Genomic DNA, 20,644 nt, shown 5'->3' on the forward strand with positions numbered 1-20,644 from the left:
AAACGAACTGAGAAGAGCAAACCAAGTTGATTTAATTAGATTTTTTAGAAGTTCTAACTTCATTCATATATTGTAACTAATTAATTCTATTAACAAGTAGCGTTAATAGGCAGCACGGTTTTAGGGATATCATATCAATCTACATTGTTTCCAAGAATTAATATTATTAGGACGGTAGTATGAAAGAGAGAAGATTTGGTGCAACCTAAAATTGAATCCATAGGGCAAGCGGTGGGGGTGGCCTGCCCATAGACAAAATCTGGAAACCCATGTGGTAGAAATACAACACAATACAATGGACAGCATCAAACTCATGATGCTCCCTTCTCCTTCCCAGATTAGCTGCGTAGTTGATCACATTCTTCTTCATTCGCACCATTTTTGTCTCGCCCTCGTTCTCATCTCAGTGCTGTAATTCTTCTCCCACCAATCCACCCCTTCCTCTTCTCTCTCCCTCTCTCCCTCTCTCTCTCTGTATGCATATGCCTGTGGTTATTTGGTGCACAACAGTACAAAGTAAAATAGGGGAGAGAGGTGGACGACACATGCTTTGAGGGTTTGAGCTTCCACTCTGTCAAAACATTGCCTCAATTCTCTCCAACCCTTTCTTAGCTCTGTCCTCCCTCTCTCTCCCTTCCTTTCTTTGCAATCTACGCTCCCTTTTCATCTCTTCTGCTCAATTCCGACGTTTTTCAATCAACCATATTCAATGTGTCCTGATTTCTTCCAAAAGCTTGCAGATTTCAGGGTTTACCGGCGCACCCAGATACCAACAACTATCAGCTTTTACGGAGCCACGATTTTCATTCCTATAATCAATCCATAAGCCGGATTAATTTGTTCTTTCTTCTTTTTCCTCATCCCATTGCCCACGAACTTGCCTTTTTTTGGTTCACGTAAGAGTTTACAATCAATTCTGACGCAATCGTAGCTTCTTTCTTTGGAGGACTAGGGTTTTGAAGTAATTGAACCGAGTTCCCGTCGGTTTATATACCCCCATTCAGCGCCTTAAGGAGTCCGGGATTTGGGTTTAAAGAGTATGGTTTGGTGCATTCCTGTGTTTCGTTTGTGTTGTTCGAAATTTCCTTGAGGTTCGGGGTACCGGTATCTGGGTTTCTGGATTTGGCTGGAACATGAATCGGAGGGTGCGGAGGAAGGTGACAAGAAAGGGGAAGGAGAAGCTGATTTTGCCAAGCTACCCTGAAATTGAAAGTGAGATTGCTGATTTGGACAATAAACAGACTGTAGATTGGACTAGTTTGCCTGATGATACAATCCTTCAGCTTTTCTCTTGTCTGAATTATCGTGACCGGGCAAACTTGTCATCAACATGTAGAACATGGAGAGTTCTTGGTTTATCTTCGTGCTTGTGGACTTCATTTGATCTTCGAGCACACAAAATTGATGCTGCAATGGCTGCTTCCCTTGCTTCTAGATGCAAGAATCTTCACAAGCTCAGGTTTCGCGGGGCAGAGTCTGCTGATGCAATAATTCTTCTTCTTGCAAAGAATTTGCGTGAAATAAGTGGTGATTACTGTAGAAAAATTACTGATGCTACACTTTCTGCTATTGCAGCTCGGCACGAGGCACTTGAAAGCCTCCAGCTTGGGCCAGATTTCTGTGAAAGGATCAGTAGCGATGCTATAAAAGCAATAGCTATTTGTTGTCCTAAGTTGAAAAGGCTTAGGCTTTCTGGAATTAGGGATGTCAATGCAGAGGCTCTCAATGCTTTATCAAAGCATTGCCCTAATTTGCTTGATATTGGTTTCATTGATTGTCTGAATGTAGATGAGATGGCCCTTGGAAACATAGCATCTGTTCGTTTTCTCTCAGTTGCTGGGACCTCAAATATGAAGTGGGGTGCCGTTTCACATCAGTGGCATAAGCTGCCTAGCTTGGTTTGTTTAGATGTCTCACGAACTGACATCAGTCCTGTTACTGTATCAAGATTAATGTCATCTTCTCAGAGCTTACGAATCTTGTGTGCCTTCAGTTGTTCAGTTCTGGAAGAAGATGCTGGCGTCACTGCCGGCAAATATAAAGGAAAATTGTTGCTTGCCCTTTTCACAGATGTTGTGAAGGAAATTGCTTCTTTATTTGTCGATACTACCACACAAGGGGAAAACATGTTGTTAGGTTGGAGGATGTTGAAGAATAAAAATAAGAGTTTGGATGAGATAATGACGTGGCTCGAGTGGATATTATCTCATAATCTTCTGCGTATTGCTGAGAGCAATCAGCATGGTCTGGATAATTTTTGGCTCGATCAAGGTGCAGCATTGTTACTTAGTTTGATGCAGAGTTCACAAGAGGATGTTCAAGAAAGGGCAGCAACAGGTCTTGCAACCTTTGTCGTCATTGATGATGAAAATGCTAGTATCGACTCTGGAAGGGCAGAAGAAGTTATGCGGCGTGGTGGAATATGTCTCCTTCTAAACTTGGCAAAGTCTTGGAGGGAAGGGCTTCAGTCTGAGGCGGCAAAGGTAAACTTCATATGGATATATAACTGGAAAATAAGCACTTTACAAAACTTTTGTTGGTTGATTTGATTATGATGGTGATGATTGAGACATGTAGTATTCCATTTGTACCCATTTCTCATGAACATTTCAATGCTACTATTAATTGTAGTTGACAGGTTTGAGCCGAAACAACTTAACATGCTTTTCCTTTTCTTGTGTAGGCCATAGCGAACTTGTCCGTGAATGCTAATGTTGCAAAGGCAGTAGCCGAAGAAGGTGGAATTGATATTCTTGCAGGTCTTGCACGATCCATGAATAGACTAGTTGCAGAAGAGGCTGCTGGAGGATTGTGGAATCTTTCTGTTGGTGAGGAACACAAGGTCTGATGTTTACACATTGTATTTTTCTCAGTAGTAGCAGAATTAGAGACTGTTAACTTCCAGTTTTGATAATGGATTTTTTAAAATAAAAATAGGGTGCGATTGCTGAGGCTGGTGGAGTAAGAGCTTTAGTTGATTTGATATTTAAATGGTCTTCTGGTGGTGATGGAGTTCTTGTAAGTTTCTCCATTTCAGTTTTGTTTCGTTATTTGTTTTTGGTATCTGTGAGTATCTGAATAGTCTATTTCTGTCTTATCTTATCTTTATTCCCTTATCCTCCTTAAGCATTACACCTTTGCAAGTGGTAATTAAAGTTCCTCATAATCCATAGATTTTAATTTTGCTTGACATGCGTATTCAGGAACGTGCAGCTGGTGCACTAGCAAATTTGGCAGCTGATGATAGGTGTAGTACTGAAGTTGCATTAGCAGGTGGTGTGCATGCTTTGGTGATGCTTGCTCGAAACTGCAAGTTTGAAGGAGTGCAAGAACAGGTGACCACCCAGGATTTTTTTTTTTTTTTTCTAAAAAGAATTTGCATACTATAAGTTTATATTTTGATCATTCAGATGTGATTGAGGATCACATTTCATCTTGATTGAAGTTGCTTTGATTTTGGTTCTTTTATTTCATATATAAAAAAGATTCTAGCAATTTTCACCCCTCTAGAATGCAAGCCAGGATGCATGAAATAAGAGATGGAAGATCGCATTCTTTCTTGCACATTGTGCAAATTCTAGTAATTAATTCGCTTTTAGGGTATTTCATCAATGTCTTCCCTTTGAAGGTCAGCTGGTTCCATTGGATTTTGACGAGGTGGTTGGTTCCCATTGCCTTTTCCATCTCAATTCAATTTTCTTTGGCAGATGGAGAAAGGTTTTTGGCTATGATGTTTATGATTTGACGTCCTACCTTGGAAACATGTTTTTGGTGAGAGTTGGAGGATGTGGGTAAATGATTTGGTTTAATAGAGACTAGTGTTTCTGTAACAACCCAAGCCCACCGCTAGCAGATACTGTCCTCTTTGGGATTTTCCTCAAGGTTTTTAAAACGAATTTGCTAGGGAAAGGTTTCCACACCCTTATAAAGAATGTTTCATTCTCCTCCCCAACTGATGTCGAATTTCACAATCCACCCCCCTTCGGGGCTCAGCCTCCTCGCTGGCACATTCGATCGAATCTTGGTCAGACGATCTATTTTGATCGGGGGCACTTTGTTGTATTCTTTGCAAGAGGGCGACAAAAATCTCGAGAAGATCTCTGGAGATGTGATTTTGCAGGTGCTGTTTGGAGTTTTTTCTTGGAGGCGTTTCGCTTATGCTTTTCCAACCCTCAAGGTTGTAGGGAGACAATTGAAGAGCTCCTTCTCCATTCACCTTTCCAACTGTCAAGGTTCTCCAAAATGTTTGTGGGCACACTACAAGTGTTATAAACTAGTCTTGTCCTAGTTTAATGGTTATACTCATCTTGGGGTAATTACTGGTGGAGGTTGGAATAGCTGCAATGGTTATACTCATCTTGGGGTACTTTCGGATCTTGGTCAGACCGTTAGAATATCGCTACAAAATATTGAAAGCACCTCAGACTTGTGTAGAGGCAAGGTTATCTTGCAGGCACTTGAGCTACAGTAAAGATGAGCCAACTTGTCTTGCAAAAAAGTTAAAATGCATGTACATGTTATTAATAGCGATTATGATCTTAAGACCAAGCCAATTATGAGCAAAAGGATGTTCGTACTTATGGGTAGTTTGTGTAAACGTTCAAGGTGATATCATGATTCAAACAAAGAGAGCTTCCCCCCCCCAAAAAAAAAAGTCAAATTCTTTGTGTGATTGGTTTTACCTGCAAACGCTTATGTGTTGGACCATATTCAGAGACGTTTGTTCTTTTCTTTTTTGCCACCAACATTCATTCTTTTTCGTGGGGCCACATGGATGCAATGTCCTTAACTCCAGTAGAGGATCTTGTTCATATCCTTGGGAGCCATTTACCCATACCACAAAATATTAATAATAGTAATTTGAAGATTATTATAATATTCATTTAGCTCGTATATCTGTTGATACTTTTATTTGTCATATTACTCTTTTCAGCCGACAGGAATGCATTGATCATAAGAAAAAAAAATCAAAATTCTCACAATTTTGAAGTGAAAATTTGTACAATTTGAAATTGTGCAGGCTGCTCGGGCATTGGCTAATTTAGCTGCCCATGGAGATAGCAACACAAACAACTCTGCTGTTGGGCAAGAGGCAGGTGCACTTGAAGCACTTGTTCAACTTACACATTCTCCTCATGAAGGTGTCAGGTAGTTTTGCAATGATTTAATAATTTTTTTTGTGGGTGTTACTATTTATGTGTGGAATATCATCCTATCCAGTTCAAACTCTTCTTCATATAGTCAGCCATCAGAAACCAAAAATGTTGAGAATAGACTATAGCGTAGCTTCATACATGTAAAGAATAAATCCTACTGGTTTTCACCATGAATATTACATGCACTAAGGGAATAAATCCAGGTCGTCTGGTAAGTCAAAAGTATTGATGTTGCCAAGAGTAAAGACTAGCGTCAGAATTTCAGTCAAACTTATATTTGTTGGAAAGTTCTCTTAAATTGTAGAGATTTCATTTTAACGAATTAGGACAAAGACCTTTTAACATTGCAACAGAATTGGACTGTTCATTGGGTGGACTTCTGCATCTTCTCACAACTGTATTGATACTCCATGCGAGAAACTATTAAAACATCGATTATGTACATAATTAGGTATTAATCCAACATATTATTTTTGTCTCATGGGACAGGCAAGAGGCTGCTGGTGCCTTATGGAATTTATCATTTGATGACAGAAATCGAGAAGCAATTGCAGCTGCAGGTGGTGTTGAGGCATTGGTAAGATCCGTAACCCCTTACTTTAAATTACTCATTGATGTAAAAGCTGATCGGACTTTTGTACAACGTCTGAATCAATGATGAATGAAAAGAATTAATGTTGCGAAGTTATAGATTAATGTGACCCTATCCACATTCCGTTGAATCACCGTCATATTGTTAGAGGTTGACTGGATATCTCACACGGTTAATCTTTTGTCTGCATGAGATCGTAAAAAACCCATTCTTCATGTGCAGTAGGCATTGATTAGATGATAGAGCACTTAGTTTTTAGTAAACTTCACACGAAGAAGAATGACTGGAGTTGGTACTCTGTTGCACTCTAATTGGAGATATGAAGCAAGAATTCTAACACTCTCCCAAATGTCTCGAAGCTACTCTCGTCTTCTTTGTATGTCCTATTGTCTCTTTCAAACCAAATTCTCCACGACAGAGCTGCCACCTCATTTGGTCACTAAGTCTTTGCTTTGCCTTTGAGATCCACCCAACTAGGAAAAGTTGAACAAAGGGGACTATCTATCTCCCAACCACCTTGCTTCTCAGAAAAGCATATCCCTCCCCTTCCCGTTTGATAATGAATGAATTGAGACATGAAGGGGAACTCTCCTGGACTCTCTTTCAAAGGAGACCTGGGAGTGCCACTAACCCAATTCAGGCTCCATTTTAGAAAAAGGACGAACCAAATTTACTCACAATTACCTTACACTGAAGAGCATCGAGTTCATAAATAAACTCCAAACGGTTGTGGTTGCAGGATCTCAAATTTCCTATACCTAAACCTTCAAAATCCACGGGTTTTGAAACCTCTGCCCACCTGACCAAATGAGACCCACCCCTTCCTCCACCCCTCCCACATAAAATTTCTCAAAAGTTTCTTCAGGCTTTTCCAATTGTCTTACGTCAAAAGTTGCATGTCTATACCCATTTTTTCTTTTGAATGTGAACCATTACAAAAAAATAAAATTAAAATTATATACCTGATTGGAATATATTATATGATGATAAGCTCACTCATCATTTGCATGTACATTTCTATTTACTTATTTATTTATTTTTAATTTTAGGTTGCTCTAGCACAATCTTGTTCAAATGCATCCCCGGGTCTCCAGGAAAGGGCTGCTGGTGCTCTGTGGGGATTGTCAGTTTCTGAAGCTAACAGGTATAAAATTTGAGGTTCGGAAATGGTATCTCCTAGTGTATAGAAAGTCAACAAGGATTGTTAATCTTACTGCAAGAAAGATTCTTATATTTTAAAAAATAACTGTAGGGATGAATGATGTTAAAGGTTTTGATTTAAAGTAGTACTATCCCTGCCATTCAGTTGCTTGCTTTTTCTCCTTTGACATTACTTTCACAGATGATTGACTATTTTTTTTCCACGTGAATATCCGGTTTAACTCAACTTTTTACCTTTTGGGGGGTTTTTAGCATTGCTATTGGTCAGCAAGGGGGCGTTGCACCTCTAATTGCCTTGGCACGTTCAGATGCCGAAGTAAGCATTTCAAATTTGCTTGTGAAATATGTGTGAATATTCAACTGAACTGCATATTTACCATTTATACACTAAACTATTTTGCATTATTTATTTTAATTTTCAGGATGTTCACGAGACTGCTGCTGGAGCTCTTTGGAATCTTGCCTTTAACCCTGGTAATGCCCTTCGTATAGTGGAGGAAGGGGGTGTTCCAGCCCTAGTTCATCTTTGTTATGCATCAGTATCTAAAATGGCACGCTTCATGGCTGCTTTGGCATTGGCTTACATGTTTGATGGGAGGTTCGTGGAATGACTTTACTAGACCCACGGACATGCTGCCTTCATTTTCTTTAATCTAAAAGAAAACTTTCATTGCTTACATGACAAAGAGTGTTCAACCTTTTGCAGAATGGATGAATGTGCCTTGCTAGGAAGCTCATCCGAAGGCATTTCCAAGAGTGTGAGCTTAGATGGGGCTAGAAGGATGGCATTGAAAAACATTGAAGCATTTGTCCAGACATTTTCAGATCCACAAGCATTTGCCTCTGCTGCTGCATCCTCAGCGCCTGCAGCATTGGTACAAGTAACAGAACGAGCTCGCATTCAAGAAGCAGGCCATCTGCGATGCAGGTTCACTCAAACCTCTTGGAGAAATTTACTTGACTGTTCGGCGCTTGCATTCTCATGCCCATTTAATTTAGTGTGCTCACGTTTTTATGCCTTCAGCTGAACCTTGTTGTTGAGAACAAAATATGCATTGCCTGCTATCTCTTGAGCATATGATGGATATCTATTCTCGTTATGCTTTATTTCTTTAGTAAATCGGTTAAAATCTTCCTCTAAATGTCTTTACAAAATATTCTATGTACTTTGTGTTGTAAAAGGGTATCCCTTTGGCTGTTTGCTTTTATATGTCAGAATGCTATAGTCAGGAAGGGATGTTAGTTGTGGGGCAAGGACATTTTGTCTTAAGTTTATTCATCTTACTCTTGTTTGCTAATGTCTTAATTTTTCATAATTGTTAGTGGAGCTGAAATTGGAAGATTTGTTGCAATGCTTCGAAATCCATCGCCTACGCTAAAAGCATGTGCAGCATTTGCTCTTCTACAGGTAAGGGCACGGGCTCGAGTTTATAGTATTTTTTCTTTTCCTGATTTTATAAGCCATCCTTGAGTTCTGGCACAAATTTTCTTGAATACATGTATTCTTCCATATGCAGTTTACTATCCCAGGTGGTCGGCACGCCTTACACCATGCAAGCCTTATGCAGAATGCAGGGGCATCAAGAGCCCTGCGTGCTGCAGCAGCAGCAGCAACTGCCCCATTACAAGCCAAAATCTTCTCTAGAATTGTTCTTAGAAATCTAGAGCACCACAACATTGAATCTTCCCTTTAAGACAAATTCAATATAAATCTGCAACAGATGGTGAGTTCGTGCTCGACTCAACTATAGAGCTTAAATGGAGCTGCATGGCATGCCCGAACCAGACGTTCTTGTAAATGCCCTCATTAATCATATACCGAGTTTCTGATGCCAGTAGTACACAAACAATATGGTTGAACTTCTCAGCTTCATCGTTACTTCCTGGTCTAATACCTTTATCAGAGGCATCAAAAGGTCGTTTTCGAAGCGTTTTTTTTCCTGTACTCAGTCTGCATTCTACGAGAATTCATATATACTGAGTCGATAAGAAGCACAACCTTCAAACCCTTTTTTCTCCCTTTTGGGTTAGCCATTTTGTTTTGGTTGTTAATATTGATCCTGATGGCCTTTTCCCTGTAATGATAGAAGTTCTAAATATGCTAAAGATTGTACAATGTTTAGCTCTCATTTTTGCAGTTGGACTGGTTGAAGATGAATTAAGGATGCTTAGCTATCAAACTTCATTTAATTTAATGTTTATCCAGTTTCTTTTTTGTGATAAATGGTGACAATTTGAATGAACTGAGATGGAAAATCTGGGGTTGAAATCAAATATATACCACGTTACTTGAAAAAAACATGTTTTTGAAGATTTTGATTATGATAAAACATGAATCTAACTGTTGTCCATTCACTACACCTATCCTAAAAAATAGTTGAGATTATGATATTGATGAGCTCCTTTACAGATAGCCTTAAATTCCTCCTTGAAATGGAAAAAGATATATATATACCGAGAATCGAATTTTGTGGTGGTGTGACAAATAAGGGCAATATTGTCAGAAACGGGATGAATTTATGTTGAGGGTCCGGGATAGGATTAGTATGGAAATCGTAACCAAACAGATTAACCCGGGATAGGATTAGTATGGAAATCGTAACCAAACAGATTAACCCGGGATAGGATTAGTATGGAAATCGTAACCAAACAGATTAACCCGGGATAGGTTTAGCAAACAGATTAACCCGGGATAGGTTTAGTATGGAAATCGTAACCAAACGGATTAACCCGGGATAAGGAGAAAAAATAAAAAAGGAAAAATCATGTGAAAAAACATGAGGGTGGACCCCATGGTTAAGACATAATGGGGCCCATTTTATGCATCATAAAACTATATAAAGAACGCAAATTTGGCGGTGTTTCTGTTTTGTTCGGACGTAAATTCTTCCCCCGTTTTGACTGTACAGTTCTCGCTCAATTCCGTTCTCTTTTCCTCCTCTTTCGCTTCCTTTTCCGTTGAGTTTACCGGATCTGACTTCACCCAGTCATCGGCCGGCTATCCCGACCCTGCGTTTCCTTTCGATTTTCTCGCTGATTCACGGGAAGAACCGCGCGAAATCGGTCGACCGCCAAACCCAGGTTGGTCCTTCTTAAATCTGATGAAACCCAGATGGGTTTTTCCTTCACTCGTTCAAAAGTGAGAACTGGGAAGAACAGGGTTTTCTTTTTGTTGTAACAAGTTAAGTCAGTATGGGACACTCACACTTCTGATTTCCTGGATTTCGGTAATTTGGATGCTGTAGAAATTCAATTAAGTTTTAATTTGGCGTTCGTTTTGAGAAGAATGTTCTATTTGCTGAAGAGTCTCGGTGGCGATAATCCTTTTTGAAGTTTTCCTTTTGAACTTGAATGGACTGTTTTTGATCGGAGTGTAATGGCAGTTGTCCTTTTTTACTGTGAATGCTTTTCTTTGCCCATTATTTTCTTATGCGATCTTCTTCCCGCAGGCTTTTGTGGTTTATGATACCGTTCACTAATTGGGCCCTTTTATTTTGGCGATATAATCTACGCGTTTATTGCGCTTTCAATCTATTCGTTTATTTTCCCTCACTTTCCGAGAAGAAGGATTGACAGTGAGGTAAGGACTACTTTCCTCATCTTCTTCTTCTTTTTGAATGCTTTCTGTCGTGCGCTCATGGATTTTAAACAAGCAAGGATGAGTTCTTACTATGTTGGCCACCAAATGCATCATCAGTGAATTTCTTCTTTCTGTATTTTCAATTTCAACCGATAAATTACAATAAATTCTTGGACCTTCAATTTAAGTCTTCCTTTATGCTTTTCTCATTTGGAAAGCTTGAAATATTTTCATGTACTTTAGTTACTTGTGATTGACTCTGAATAAGTATTGGTGTACGTGTATTGCATTCTGATGCTGTTCATTTGTTTAGATGTAATTGCCTGATTGCTCTCAAGAGTGCCTTAATTGGGCCTACAATAGCATGGGACTTGAAAATTGATCAAAAGTGAAGGAGGAAGCTTTGATGGAGGTTTGTGTGGAGGACAGAAATGCTGCTCAAGATATGCAGAGTGCAATTAGTGGTCAGGAAAACATTCGTGACATGGAAGCTCCCTCTTGTAAACAAACTATGATGTTAGATAGAAGTGAGGATATGGAGCTTGATATTATTGGGTGTACAGATTATTGTGAGGGAGGTCCTAGTAATGAACGCAATGTTTCAACGGAAAATTCAAGCTCGTTTGGAGATACTATATCTGGAACAGATTATGGTTTGTTATTGGATGACGAAGAAGTTGAATCCCATTTATATGGTGATAATAATTTGCAGCCTATGTCTGATGGATACAGCGAAGTATTTCCAAGGTAGTACATTTTCTTTTCGCATGTCTGCATTTTTTCTTTTCACTTTTCTTTATGCTTAAATGTGTGCTATTGGTAGATGAATAATTTGAGAACTGATTTTCATTTTTTTTATGAGAAACCGAACTTTTATTGAGAAAAAATGAAAAATTATAAAGACATAAAAAAAATGTCTCCAAAAAAAGGCAACAAACTACAAGAAGGGGCTCCAGACCAAGGCATATGGAAACTGATTTCCATATACCATCCATGGTGTATAGAGATCGAGCTCTTTATCTTTTTTCCTTGAGCTTTTTGCTTAGAGTCATACCACTTTTAGGTTCTTCTTTCTCGTTAACATTGATTAAAAAAGATTCTTGTCTTTGTTGGTCTTTGCTTCAAGCATAAAAAATCGTGTGCAGCTTCTTCATCTCTTTTACTTTTGAGTTGGGATTTTTCAGTAGACTCATATATCTGCAATACTCCGCTAATGAATTTCATTCAGAAGCTTAGGAAATAGCCTTATCAAAAGAGAATTCAAGCCCTTGTCTCTGGAGGTTCTATGATCTTTGTCCAACCAATCTCCCAAAGGATAGCAATAGTTGCTCGAATCAAATACAGCTGCGTGAAAGCTTTAGTTCAATAATTGCTTAAATTTCTTTCTAGCCCGATGATTTTTATGCATACTTCTTCTAGGAGGGATAGAAAAGGAATTTATGTGTAGTACGGTCATTCGGCTTTGTCAGTTGTAAGGGAAAAGTAGCCTTCATAAAACATAATGTAGGGTTTGTTTTTTAATATAAGTAGCCTTGTTAACGATGAAAATATTTCTCCATAGCTTCATGATGTTTACAATTTTATTAAATGCAAACCTTCTTATAATGAACAAACGGAATCTTAAGAGGATATGGAGGAGGTTTGATCCTTAGCTAGATTTAATAACTCAAGCAAGGCTCTGAATATTTATGTAATTATTCGTTAGGCTGTATTCTCTTATATCGGATCATTTTTCTTGTTCATTGGGCTAGTCCTTACTGTCTTTGTTTTATTATGGCCATTGTTGGCCCTCTTGTATTTCTTCCTTACTTTCTCGATGAAAGTTTGATTTTCCTTTTATCAAAACAAAATGTTCTAAATTTGAGTTGAATTCCTTTTGAAATATGTATTGTTGGACTAGGGCAGATACAGCTCAACAAGACAATCAATCTTACATATCCCTCAAATATTTTATCCTCTCCCTCCTCAACTTTATATGATATTCACGTGTTTATACGTGCATCTTACTTTCTAGGAAGAAAAAGTTGACAGTTCACTGGAGGAAGTTTATTAGTCCTCTTATGTGGCGGTGTAGATGGTTAGAACTGCAAATTAAGAAACTTCAGTCTCAATCATTAAAATACGACAGAGAACTTGCATTATTTGATCAAAGAAAGCAGTCTGTCTACGAACACTTCTCAACGGAAGGTTTAGATGTGAAGTCAACAGGATTCTCAAGTCACACTCAGAGACACAGGGTTATGAAAAGAAAGAGAAGGAAGAAAAGTGAAGAGACTACTGAAGTAGCTTCATATATGGCGCATCATAATCTGTTCTCCTATTATGGTATCAACTCCTCAACTATTTCTATGCAATGCTTTTTTCCCTACTGTCTCTGTCTCCCTCTGTGACATGGCAGTCTTCTTTCGTTACTCCAGAGAAGAAGAGGTCTCTTGCTGATGACATGTCTTTGGAAGATACTTCTAAATTAGGTAAGTGAAGTTGATCGTAATATTACTTTTTGACTGTTGGATGGCATAGTTCTGTACATTGTATCTTATGATTACATTTTTCTTGGGGTATGTGATATCCTTTTTTGTTTGAAATGACTATCTATGTTTGAAGAGCTCCTGGCTCATGTTAGCGATTAGTAGGCCATTGATTCTCTGCCCTGTTCTCTACAGACAAAACAAGGAATATGAAACGTGATGACATCAATGACTTCGGAGCAATGGCAACTGATGGATGGGCACCTTCTATGTGGGGAGATAACGACAATTATTTGGAAGACATCTTTCTAAAAATCGAGGCTGCACAGTCAAAAGTTCACGAGTTGAAGAACAGAATTGAGAAGGTGGTGACTGAAAATCCCATGAAATTCTCTTCAATCAATCAGCTATGCTTTCTTGCATCAACTGATGATCCCGCTTCACCCGAAGATGGAAACGTGGACTTAGTTAGGTCTTTGCATGAAGCATCACAACTCATATCCGAGCATGCGTTAGATGTACTTATGCCCGAAACTGCAATTAAAACTCATGGAGAGGTCATGCTACTTCCTGCTATGATGCAGAACGTGGATTGTGGAATTGTAAGTTTCCTCTTATATTTATTTATTTTTAACGAAACAAAAGAAACAGGATAGTTCTGAGCATTGGAACTCCTGATTTGTATGTTTGCAGACTCAGAAAGTTGTAATGCAAGATTCCGCAGTGAAGGAAGAGTTGCAATTTTCCGGCAAGGTTCAGAAATTAGGGGAGCAGAAAATCACTTCTGAAGCTGACTTGACCTCAAAGAACAAGGAGCCCAACATGGTGCAGAAAACAAAACCTACTTCATCCCCTAAGAAAACTAGAAAGCGGGGAGGAAGGCGAAAAACTGGTTCGAGTAAGCAGCGTAGGAAAGCAACAGGTTAGGTGGAGGTTAGAATATGTTGTTAATCCTTCTTTGTTCTACTAATGTATATTTCCATGCCATGCTCTCATCTGCACATATCAACTCGATTATTTGTACATGCTGCAAATATTCATTAATTATGTTAATATGAAAGATAGCATTAACCACAGTGGTATTTATTAGTTGTTACAGTAATATGGGGTCTACTAGCATTAATAAAGATATTTATATTGAAGTGCTCAATGATGAAGCAAGTGTTAACAAGTACTTCAACTTAGAAACATTATCATTTTGTACAACGAACTACATAGGATATGTTCAGAACTCTTGATTTTCCAGCGACCTGACAACAGAGCCATCAGCAAACATCCAACTTTTCAATTATTTCAAAATGCATCTGCATGTCCGCGGGCCTATCAGCAAAATGAAATCTCTCACAAACCTGCAACCTTCCTCCACTTCTCCGAGCTTCGGATTCAAGAAGACTCGACATTTTTTCCTTCTCATCTCGTATCCAAACTCTTCTGCTGTCACACCATTGTCTAGGAGTACCATGAAGAATGAAACGGATTCCTCTCGACTCCTGGACAAGGCTATTGGAGATTCTTTTGATTACCTCAGGGTCTGTGAAGTATGCGCCATGAGAGTTCAACCCAACATCCACATAATGAATCTCTGTTATGCTTTTCAAAAAGCTTTGTTCTGTATTGGGTATGAACTGAACCTCGTCGAGTTTTGAACATTCAACACCCGGTGCTTGCTTAGAATGAGGTGGATTCTCATCAGCAGCTATCAAGTCCTTCGAGCCAAGTTCAGCAACTAACTGGTTAACGACAGTACCACCCTTGCTAAATCCAAGAATGATTGTTTTGGGCGTGCTGCATCCTAGTGTGGATATGGTGGCTTCCGGAGATCCTTGGTTTCTCCTTGAAATTATCTTCTTTACCTGTCAGATCCACAACATAGTGAATTAGTCCACAGCAAAATCACATACAGAAACCAACCAAAACATAACCCATTTGATTTAGAAATACTCACGGCCAACAGATTGGAGATTCAAATCTTGGTTTGGGCATACACCATCAAATAAAATATTAGAGAACCAAATCTTTTCTGACCATAGCTAAGTTTAGTTATACACTATCCACTATGAAGTCATGATTTGAATCTTCCCTAGATATGATTCAACCAATTTAGACGTATGTTTTGATCAAGAGGTGAGAAATTCAAAACTTGACCCATTTGGAATAAAATGACAAGCAACAAACCCATTTGGATCGTACCTCACTGTAGCAACTTCCCAAAAGTGAGAGGGTTGACACTGAAGCAGGAAACCCATTTGCAGTATATGATTTTGGCTCTCCCCATCGATTGAGAGAATGCATAAAATCATGATATATAGCAAAAGGCCCATTGAAATCAGAAGCCTCAATAACCCATGCATTAGTGGAGTCTCCAAATTTCGAAACTAAAATATCGGCTATGTTCTGCAGATCAGACAATCTCTCAATCACTGGATTGCCCGTCCCTTCGACCCGATCCCCATTAAAAAGGATGGCATTCGCATGAGGCATCTATTAGCATGGAAGATATTATAAAAAGTTAAATACCCCCCATGGCAGGAAATTCCAGAATACAATTGCATTTCGAGCATCGGGAACTTACAGTCAATGTTTTGGAAGTCGGGGAAAGACAGAGTGATGCAGCAACTCGATAAAACTTGTGGCTCTGGGGATGCAATGGAACCTTCAAAATTCCACACCAACGCTCCATCGTCGTCAAGAGGGATGCCTGTAAGCTACAGAATTAGAGGAAACTTGAAGATGGGTAATAGTAAAAGATCATCAGGAAATCGTTCTCAAGTCGGAGAGAAGAAAAATTTGATCGGGTTGCTCGAAAGCATACCACCGAGAGTTTAATGGACGGATCTTAAAAGAAGTCGGTCTTTACTTGTTTTGCTCCATCTCTCAATTGCGATTGCCTTCTATTTACGTCATTTTGTCTTATTTTTGAAACAAAGAATTAACAAATTTACCCCCACCTTTTTTTTTTTGTAATATTTGGGATTTTTTTTTTTTAAATATTGCACTGTGCCTATATAAGACTTAACGTATATTTCTTTTTAGTAAATGTAAAAAATATAATAAATACAAAATTGAAAATTTACCATATTAACTTAAAACAAATTAATCTTATTGATTCTCTTTGAGTAATTAGTGTGTGCAATATATAAATAAAACAATAATTTATTTGATATCCAACCTTTTTGTAACAAATTTCCACAATTTTAATGGAAAGAATTAGTTGGGAGCTTTGAATAATGTCGCTATCATCGAGTGATGTTTACCAAAGGATGGGTTCATGTGCTTGGATATTTGATTCAAATGCTACGGGATTTGAGGTACATAATAAATAAAATGGCCAAGTTTTGCCTTGCTATGGCCGATTTCAAACAGCTCATATATCGACATCGCTACAAAAGCAAATAAACATGTGCGGTCTGAAGATTAGTACCTCTAACCTCTTAGGATCCGGGCATGTGTAAAGAAGTTTACTAGGCTTCGCAACTGTCTTCAGCACTTGAACTGCACAAAAGCATTGGCGGTGTAATGGAAGGAAAAAGGATCACAGTGAGACGAAAAGAGAGGTTGAAGGCACCTGAAGCAAACCTCAGATGAACGGTTGAAGTCGTGTAACAATCCATTTGATCCTCGAGGTCGATGGGATAAGATAAACTACAAAATCTTACTGCTTCCAAAATGAAAAACCAGAATCTCTTGCAACCTTTCTGATCTCAGGTTGTCTGTGAAAATCAATTTTTTTGGGGAACAATTTTGAGTTCGAGTTCGAGTTCTTGCCTTCCCCAGAAGAATCTGATGGATTCTCTGATGAACCATTCATGTAGCCTTGAATCACTGGCTTACCAGCAAGCCAAGCTTTTAGTACCTCATCTATCTTTGGTTCAGGAAGCAACTCTTTTTCCTTCATTTCCAAATAGTATTTATATGCATCTTCTAGTTTCCCATTCAAGAAGAGACCGTGTATTAAGACAATATAAGAGCTGCGATCAGGACCAATTCCATTTTCACTCATTTCATGCCATATTCTGGAAACAATATCAAGCTGCCGCCATCGGCAAAATTTTCTGATCAGCATTATGTAGGTTTCAGTGATTGGATTGCACCCCATTCTTCTCATCTTCTCCAATACCTCAAATATTTCTTCCTCGGTTCTCAGGAATCTCAAGAACGCATGATATGTCTGAATTGTCGGGCAGAGGCCCCGCTCCAACAGCTCCTCAAAAACCACTCTAGCATCATCAAATTTCTGGGCCTTGCATAGAGGTTTGATAACCGAGTTATAAGTAACAACATTTGGAATAATGCCCTTCTCCTCCATTGTTTTTATGAGATCGATAGCTTCTTTCAGAAGCCCACCTTTGGCAAGAGCGTGAATGACTGCATTGTAGACTTTCCTATCAGGGTCAATTTTCATTTGCTTCATATTGTCAAAAAGCCTGACCACCCTATAAAGGTTGCGAAGTTTTGAGTAACAAGAAATTATACTTGCATATGAGACAGCATCATGACCGATACCCCTCTGCGTCATCTCCCTCCAAATTCTCTCTGCATCGCGAAGACTGCCAATTATATTGCACCATCCATTGAGGACAATATTGAAGCTCTTTGTGTTCAACGGGAACACATCTTTGTTGCAGAAGAGTAAATATTCAGCATCCTTCACATTTTTGTAACGGCAGAGGGCAGAGAGAAGGCTTTGAAATTCCTCTAGTCCAACTTTGAATCCGAATCTTTTATGAGCATGGAAGGTATTTATAGCTTTACCAACATCATGAACGGCACAGTATCTCCTAATCATGATTAGTAGAGTTTGAGGTGTCACAAGAGAAGACCCCGTTGTCCCTCCTCTCATCTCATCGATCAAGGCCCATGCCGTGTCAAACTTCCTCATTTTCCCAAGAATTGAAATCATTGAATGATATTCACGTATAGAGTGGGTATAGCCAGGCTGCTTACCAGCCCAAACAAAAAAAGTGAATGCTGCTTCCCAATCATTACGGATCCGAGAAAGTACTGCGACTACCAACTCCCCTGAGACCTTAATACAGCAATGCTCAAGCTTATTCTTTACTTGAATTCGATCTTCATTCCGAAACCCACAAAATATATCCATAATGGCATCCACATCTCGTATCACACCTTTGTCATTGATGTTCAATTTCTCAATGTTCATGTTATCCTCTTCCTGCTCTTCTCGATCATCATCATCATCGTCACTAACATGATCATCATTGGCTGCATGTTGACTAGATTCTTCTGAAGGCATATTCAAAATATCGCAGTTTGAACCCGGAGAGCTATAATAGCGAGAACAAAAGCCAGAGGAGAAAAGATCCCCAACATTGGAGTTCAATGCAGTAGTAGGGTAGACGGTATGAATGCGAGTAGGCCATGAACTAAAACCACTGGTAAGAGCTCTGCGCACAACATGTTGGGTGGATTTAACAGAAGAGCAACTGAAATATGTATGACTCAGAAGCGACAATGCGCAAAACTTTGATCTCATTCTTCCATTCCACATAGTAAGCTAGAAGCAATCTGCAAAAATCAGGTCATAGTTTCCACATCTTGTGGAAAAAGTTACAAGCTCCAAGTGTTTGTGGAAAGTTCCGAGAGAAAACCAGAGTACATACAAAAATGGAATGTGCCTACTGATCAAGATGAGAGAAGGCGAGCTGTACTACCTGGACATCACAGTCGGAAGTGTGAAGATAGGCTACAGTGAATGGGGAAACTTCCAGTCTGAGAAGCACCAATATGATTGTCGACAACGCGGCACGTCACTCTCAAGTCTTAATCTCGTTCTTCTTATGCAGTCTGCCAATGAAATTCTAATCACTGAATCAATTTTCTCGGTCAATAGTTACATTTTCGTGTTTCAATGAAGCATCGTCCATCTCTTCCATGTAATTGTCCTCCTCAAGATTCACCCACTCCTCAACTGCTGAACCATCTACCATGGCTGCTTTAAATCGCAGATAGTGTCACACAACAAACTAACTTGACAAGTACAAAATCACCTGTAATATAGTAAATGCATTCAAGTTACAAAAATGGGTATGCGGGCATCAGTAACGAGTAAAAGGATAATGAAAAAGATTAACATGATCAGAACGAAAACATGGGTGAGTCCAGAATTAGTTTTTATGAAAAAGAATCAGAAGATTTAACAATCTTAAAAGTAAATTCCACAGAGCTTGCTCTAAGATGATGAAAGTAAAAACTAAAACGAACGGGCTGAGGAGAGGAAATATGATGTGTGCCCACAGAACTAGGAAATAAAATCAATGGGCACATAAGCCCAACTCATGTTCCGCCGACCAGAGTGCTTCGTTTCAAAGACATCCCAACCCCAAGACAAAACAGTAAAACATGGCTCCCAACAAACCAAACAAACGGAAAACCAATAAGCGGGTCACAGAATCAAAATGGCAAGAGACAAAGCGAGAAAGGAATGGGGATTGCAAAAATCCAAACACACCTACAACGGGAGAAATATCAGATATAAACACGAATAAGCAGGATATATGTCGCCAACACGCACATTCCAAGAAGCCAACAGTCGGAAAGGAAAAGGAAAGGTACACATAAATATTAGCAATTCGAGCTGAAAACGAATCGATAGCACATCTCGACAGGACTGAAAAGTGAAGACCCCAGGTCTGAAATAGAAAAAGAAAGGCGAATAAATCACAGAGAGAGTCTTGCAAGGCATACCAGTGAAGTGTAGAATCGAGAAGGCTGCAAGAATTGGAGTATGAGGTAGCCCTGTTTTCAGTATCTGGGTCGGTTCCTCTTTTCACTAGCGAAACTCGGAGAAAAGTAGAGAACATTTAGAAAATAATTATAAATAGAAAAAAGGAAAAATTAATATTCAATAAACCCTAAATTATTTTATAAATAGAAAAAAGGAAAAATTAATATTCAATAAACCCTAAATTATTTTATAAATAGAAAAAAGGAAAAATTAATATTCAATAAACCCTAAATTATTTTATAAATAGAAAAAAGGAAAAATTAATATTCAATAAACCCTAAATTATTTTATAAATAGAAAAAAGGAAAAATTAATATTCAATAAACCCTAAATTATTTTATAAATAGAAAAAAGGAAAAATTAATATTCAATAAACCCTAAATTATTTTATAAATAGAAAAAAGGAAAAATTAATATTCAATAAACCCTAAATTATTTTATAAATAGAAAAAAGGAAAAATTAATATTCAATAAACCCTAAATTATTTTATAAATAGAAAAAAGGAAAAATTAATATTCAATAAACCCTAAATTATTTTATAAATAGAAAAAAGGAAAAATTAATATTCAATAAACCCTAAATTATTTTATAAATAGAAAAAAGGAAAAATTAATATTCAATAAACCCTAAATTATTTTATAAATAGAAAAAAGGAAAAATTAATATTCAATAAACCCTAAATTATTTTATAAATAGAAAAAAGGAAAAATTAATATTCAATAAACCCTAAATTATTTTATAAATAGAAAAAAGGAAAAATTAATATTCAATAAACCCTAAATTTTATATTTTTCTTGAGGAAAGTTTTACAGCGTAGTTGCGTGAAATCAAGTATGGAATTGCTATTTTTGGCATAGAAAGGCTTTTTTGGACATTTCGCGGCACAAATCGGTAACAGAGAAGGGAGAAGCTACGCGCGCGAGGAAGATGACGACGACGTT

General features: G+C 38.2%; 4 protein-coding genes across 5 annotated transcripts; 2 read left to right on the top strand and 2 right to left on the bottom strand.

Moving 5' to 3' along the window:
- Positions 1 to 237: 237 nt before the first annotated feature.
- LOC111431895 (protein ARABIDILLO 1-like) lies at positions 238 to 9,104 on the top strand. The gene is given in 13 exon segments (XM_023068615.1): positions 238 to 1,072; positions 1,074 to 2,483; positions 2,684 to 2,842; positions 2,938 to 3,018; positions 3,204 to 3,335; positions 5,021 to 5,148; positions 5,646 to 5,733; positions 6,798 to 6,892; positions 7,162 to 7,225; positions 7,332 to 7,507; positions 7,616 to 7,837; positions 8,233 to 8,317; positions 8,427 to 9,104. Coding segments are annotated over 13 exon segments (2,850 nt in total). The 5' UTR covers positions 238 to 1,039; the 3' UTR covers positions 8,604 to 9,104.
- A 661-nt stretch (positions 9,105 to 9,765) lies between these two features.
- On the top strand, positions 9,766 to 14,031 carry LOC111431902. Of its 2 annotated transcripts, XM_023068626.1 has the most exons (7): positions 9,766 to 9,990; positions 10,359 to 10,489; positions 10,803 to 11,236; positions 12,504 to 12,814; positions 12,907 to 12,960; positions 13,153 to 13,559; positions 13,651 to 14,031. In XM_023068626.1, exons 3-7 carry the CDS (start codon positions 10,896 to 10,898, stop codon positions 13,882 to 13,884), a joined length of 1,347 nt encoding a protein of 448 aa, XP_022924394.1. In that variant the 5' UTR covers positions 9,766 to 9,990; positions 10,359 to 10,489; positions 10,803 to 10,895; the 3' UTR covers positions 13,885 to 14,031. The 2 variants fall into 2 exon arrangements, with proteins under 2 accessions (XP_022924394.1, XP_022924393.1); XM_023068625.1 differs by lacking the exon at positions 10,359 to 10,489.
- Positions 14,032 to 14,132: 101 nt separating this feature from the next.
- LOC111431905 lies at positions 14,133 to 16,461 on the bottom strand. Its single transcript, XM_023068628.1, has 4 exons — positions 16,379 to 16,461; positions 15,530 to 15,655; positions 15,148 to 15,438; positions 14,133 to 14,810 (listed from the first exon to the last, which is right to left on the bottom strand). The coding sequence occupies exons 2-4, from the start codon at positions 15,635 to 15,637 to the stop codon at positions 14,223 to 14,225; spliced, it is 987 nt and encodes a 328-aa protein (XP_022924396.1). The 5' UTR covers positions 15,638 to 15,655; positions 16,379 to 16,461; the 3' UTR covers positions 14,133 to 14,222.
- Positions 16,177 to 20,528, bottom strand: LOC111431896 (pentatricopeptide repeat-containing protein At5g15010, mitochondrial). Its single transcript, XM_023068616.1, has 4 exons — positions 20,514 to 20,528; positions 19,663 to 19,747; positions 18,630 to 18,965; positions 16,177 to 18,362 (listed from the first exon to the last, which is right to left on the bottom strand). Exons 3-4 carry the CDS (start codon positions 18,635 to 18,637, stop codon positions 16,610 to 16,612), a joined length of 1,761 nt encoding a protein of 586 aa, XP_022924384.1. The 5' UTR covers positions 18,638 to 18,965; positions 19,663 to 19,747; positions 20,514 to 20,528; the 3' UTR covers positions 16,177 to 16,609.
- Between the last annotated feature and the right edge of the window lie 116 nt (positions 20,529 to 20,644).

The sequence above is a fragment of the Cucurbita moschata genome, unplaced genomic scaffold (genome assembly GCF_002738365.1).
Source record: "Cucurbita moschata cultivar Rifu unplaced genomic scaffold, Cmos_1.0 Cmo_Scf00037, whole genome shotgun sequence".
Lineage (NCBI taxonomy): Eukaryota > Viridiplantae > Streptophyta > Magnoliopsida > Cucurbitales > Cucurbitaceae > Cucurbita > Cucurbita moschata.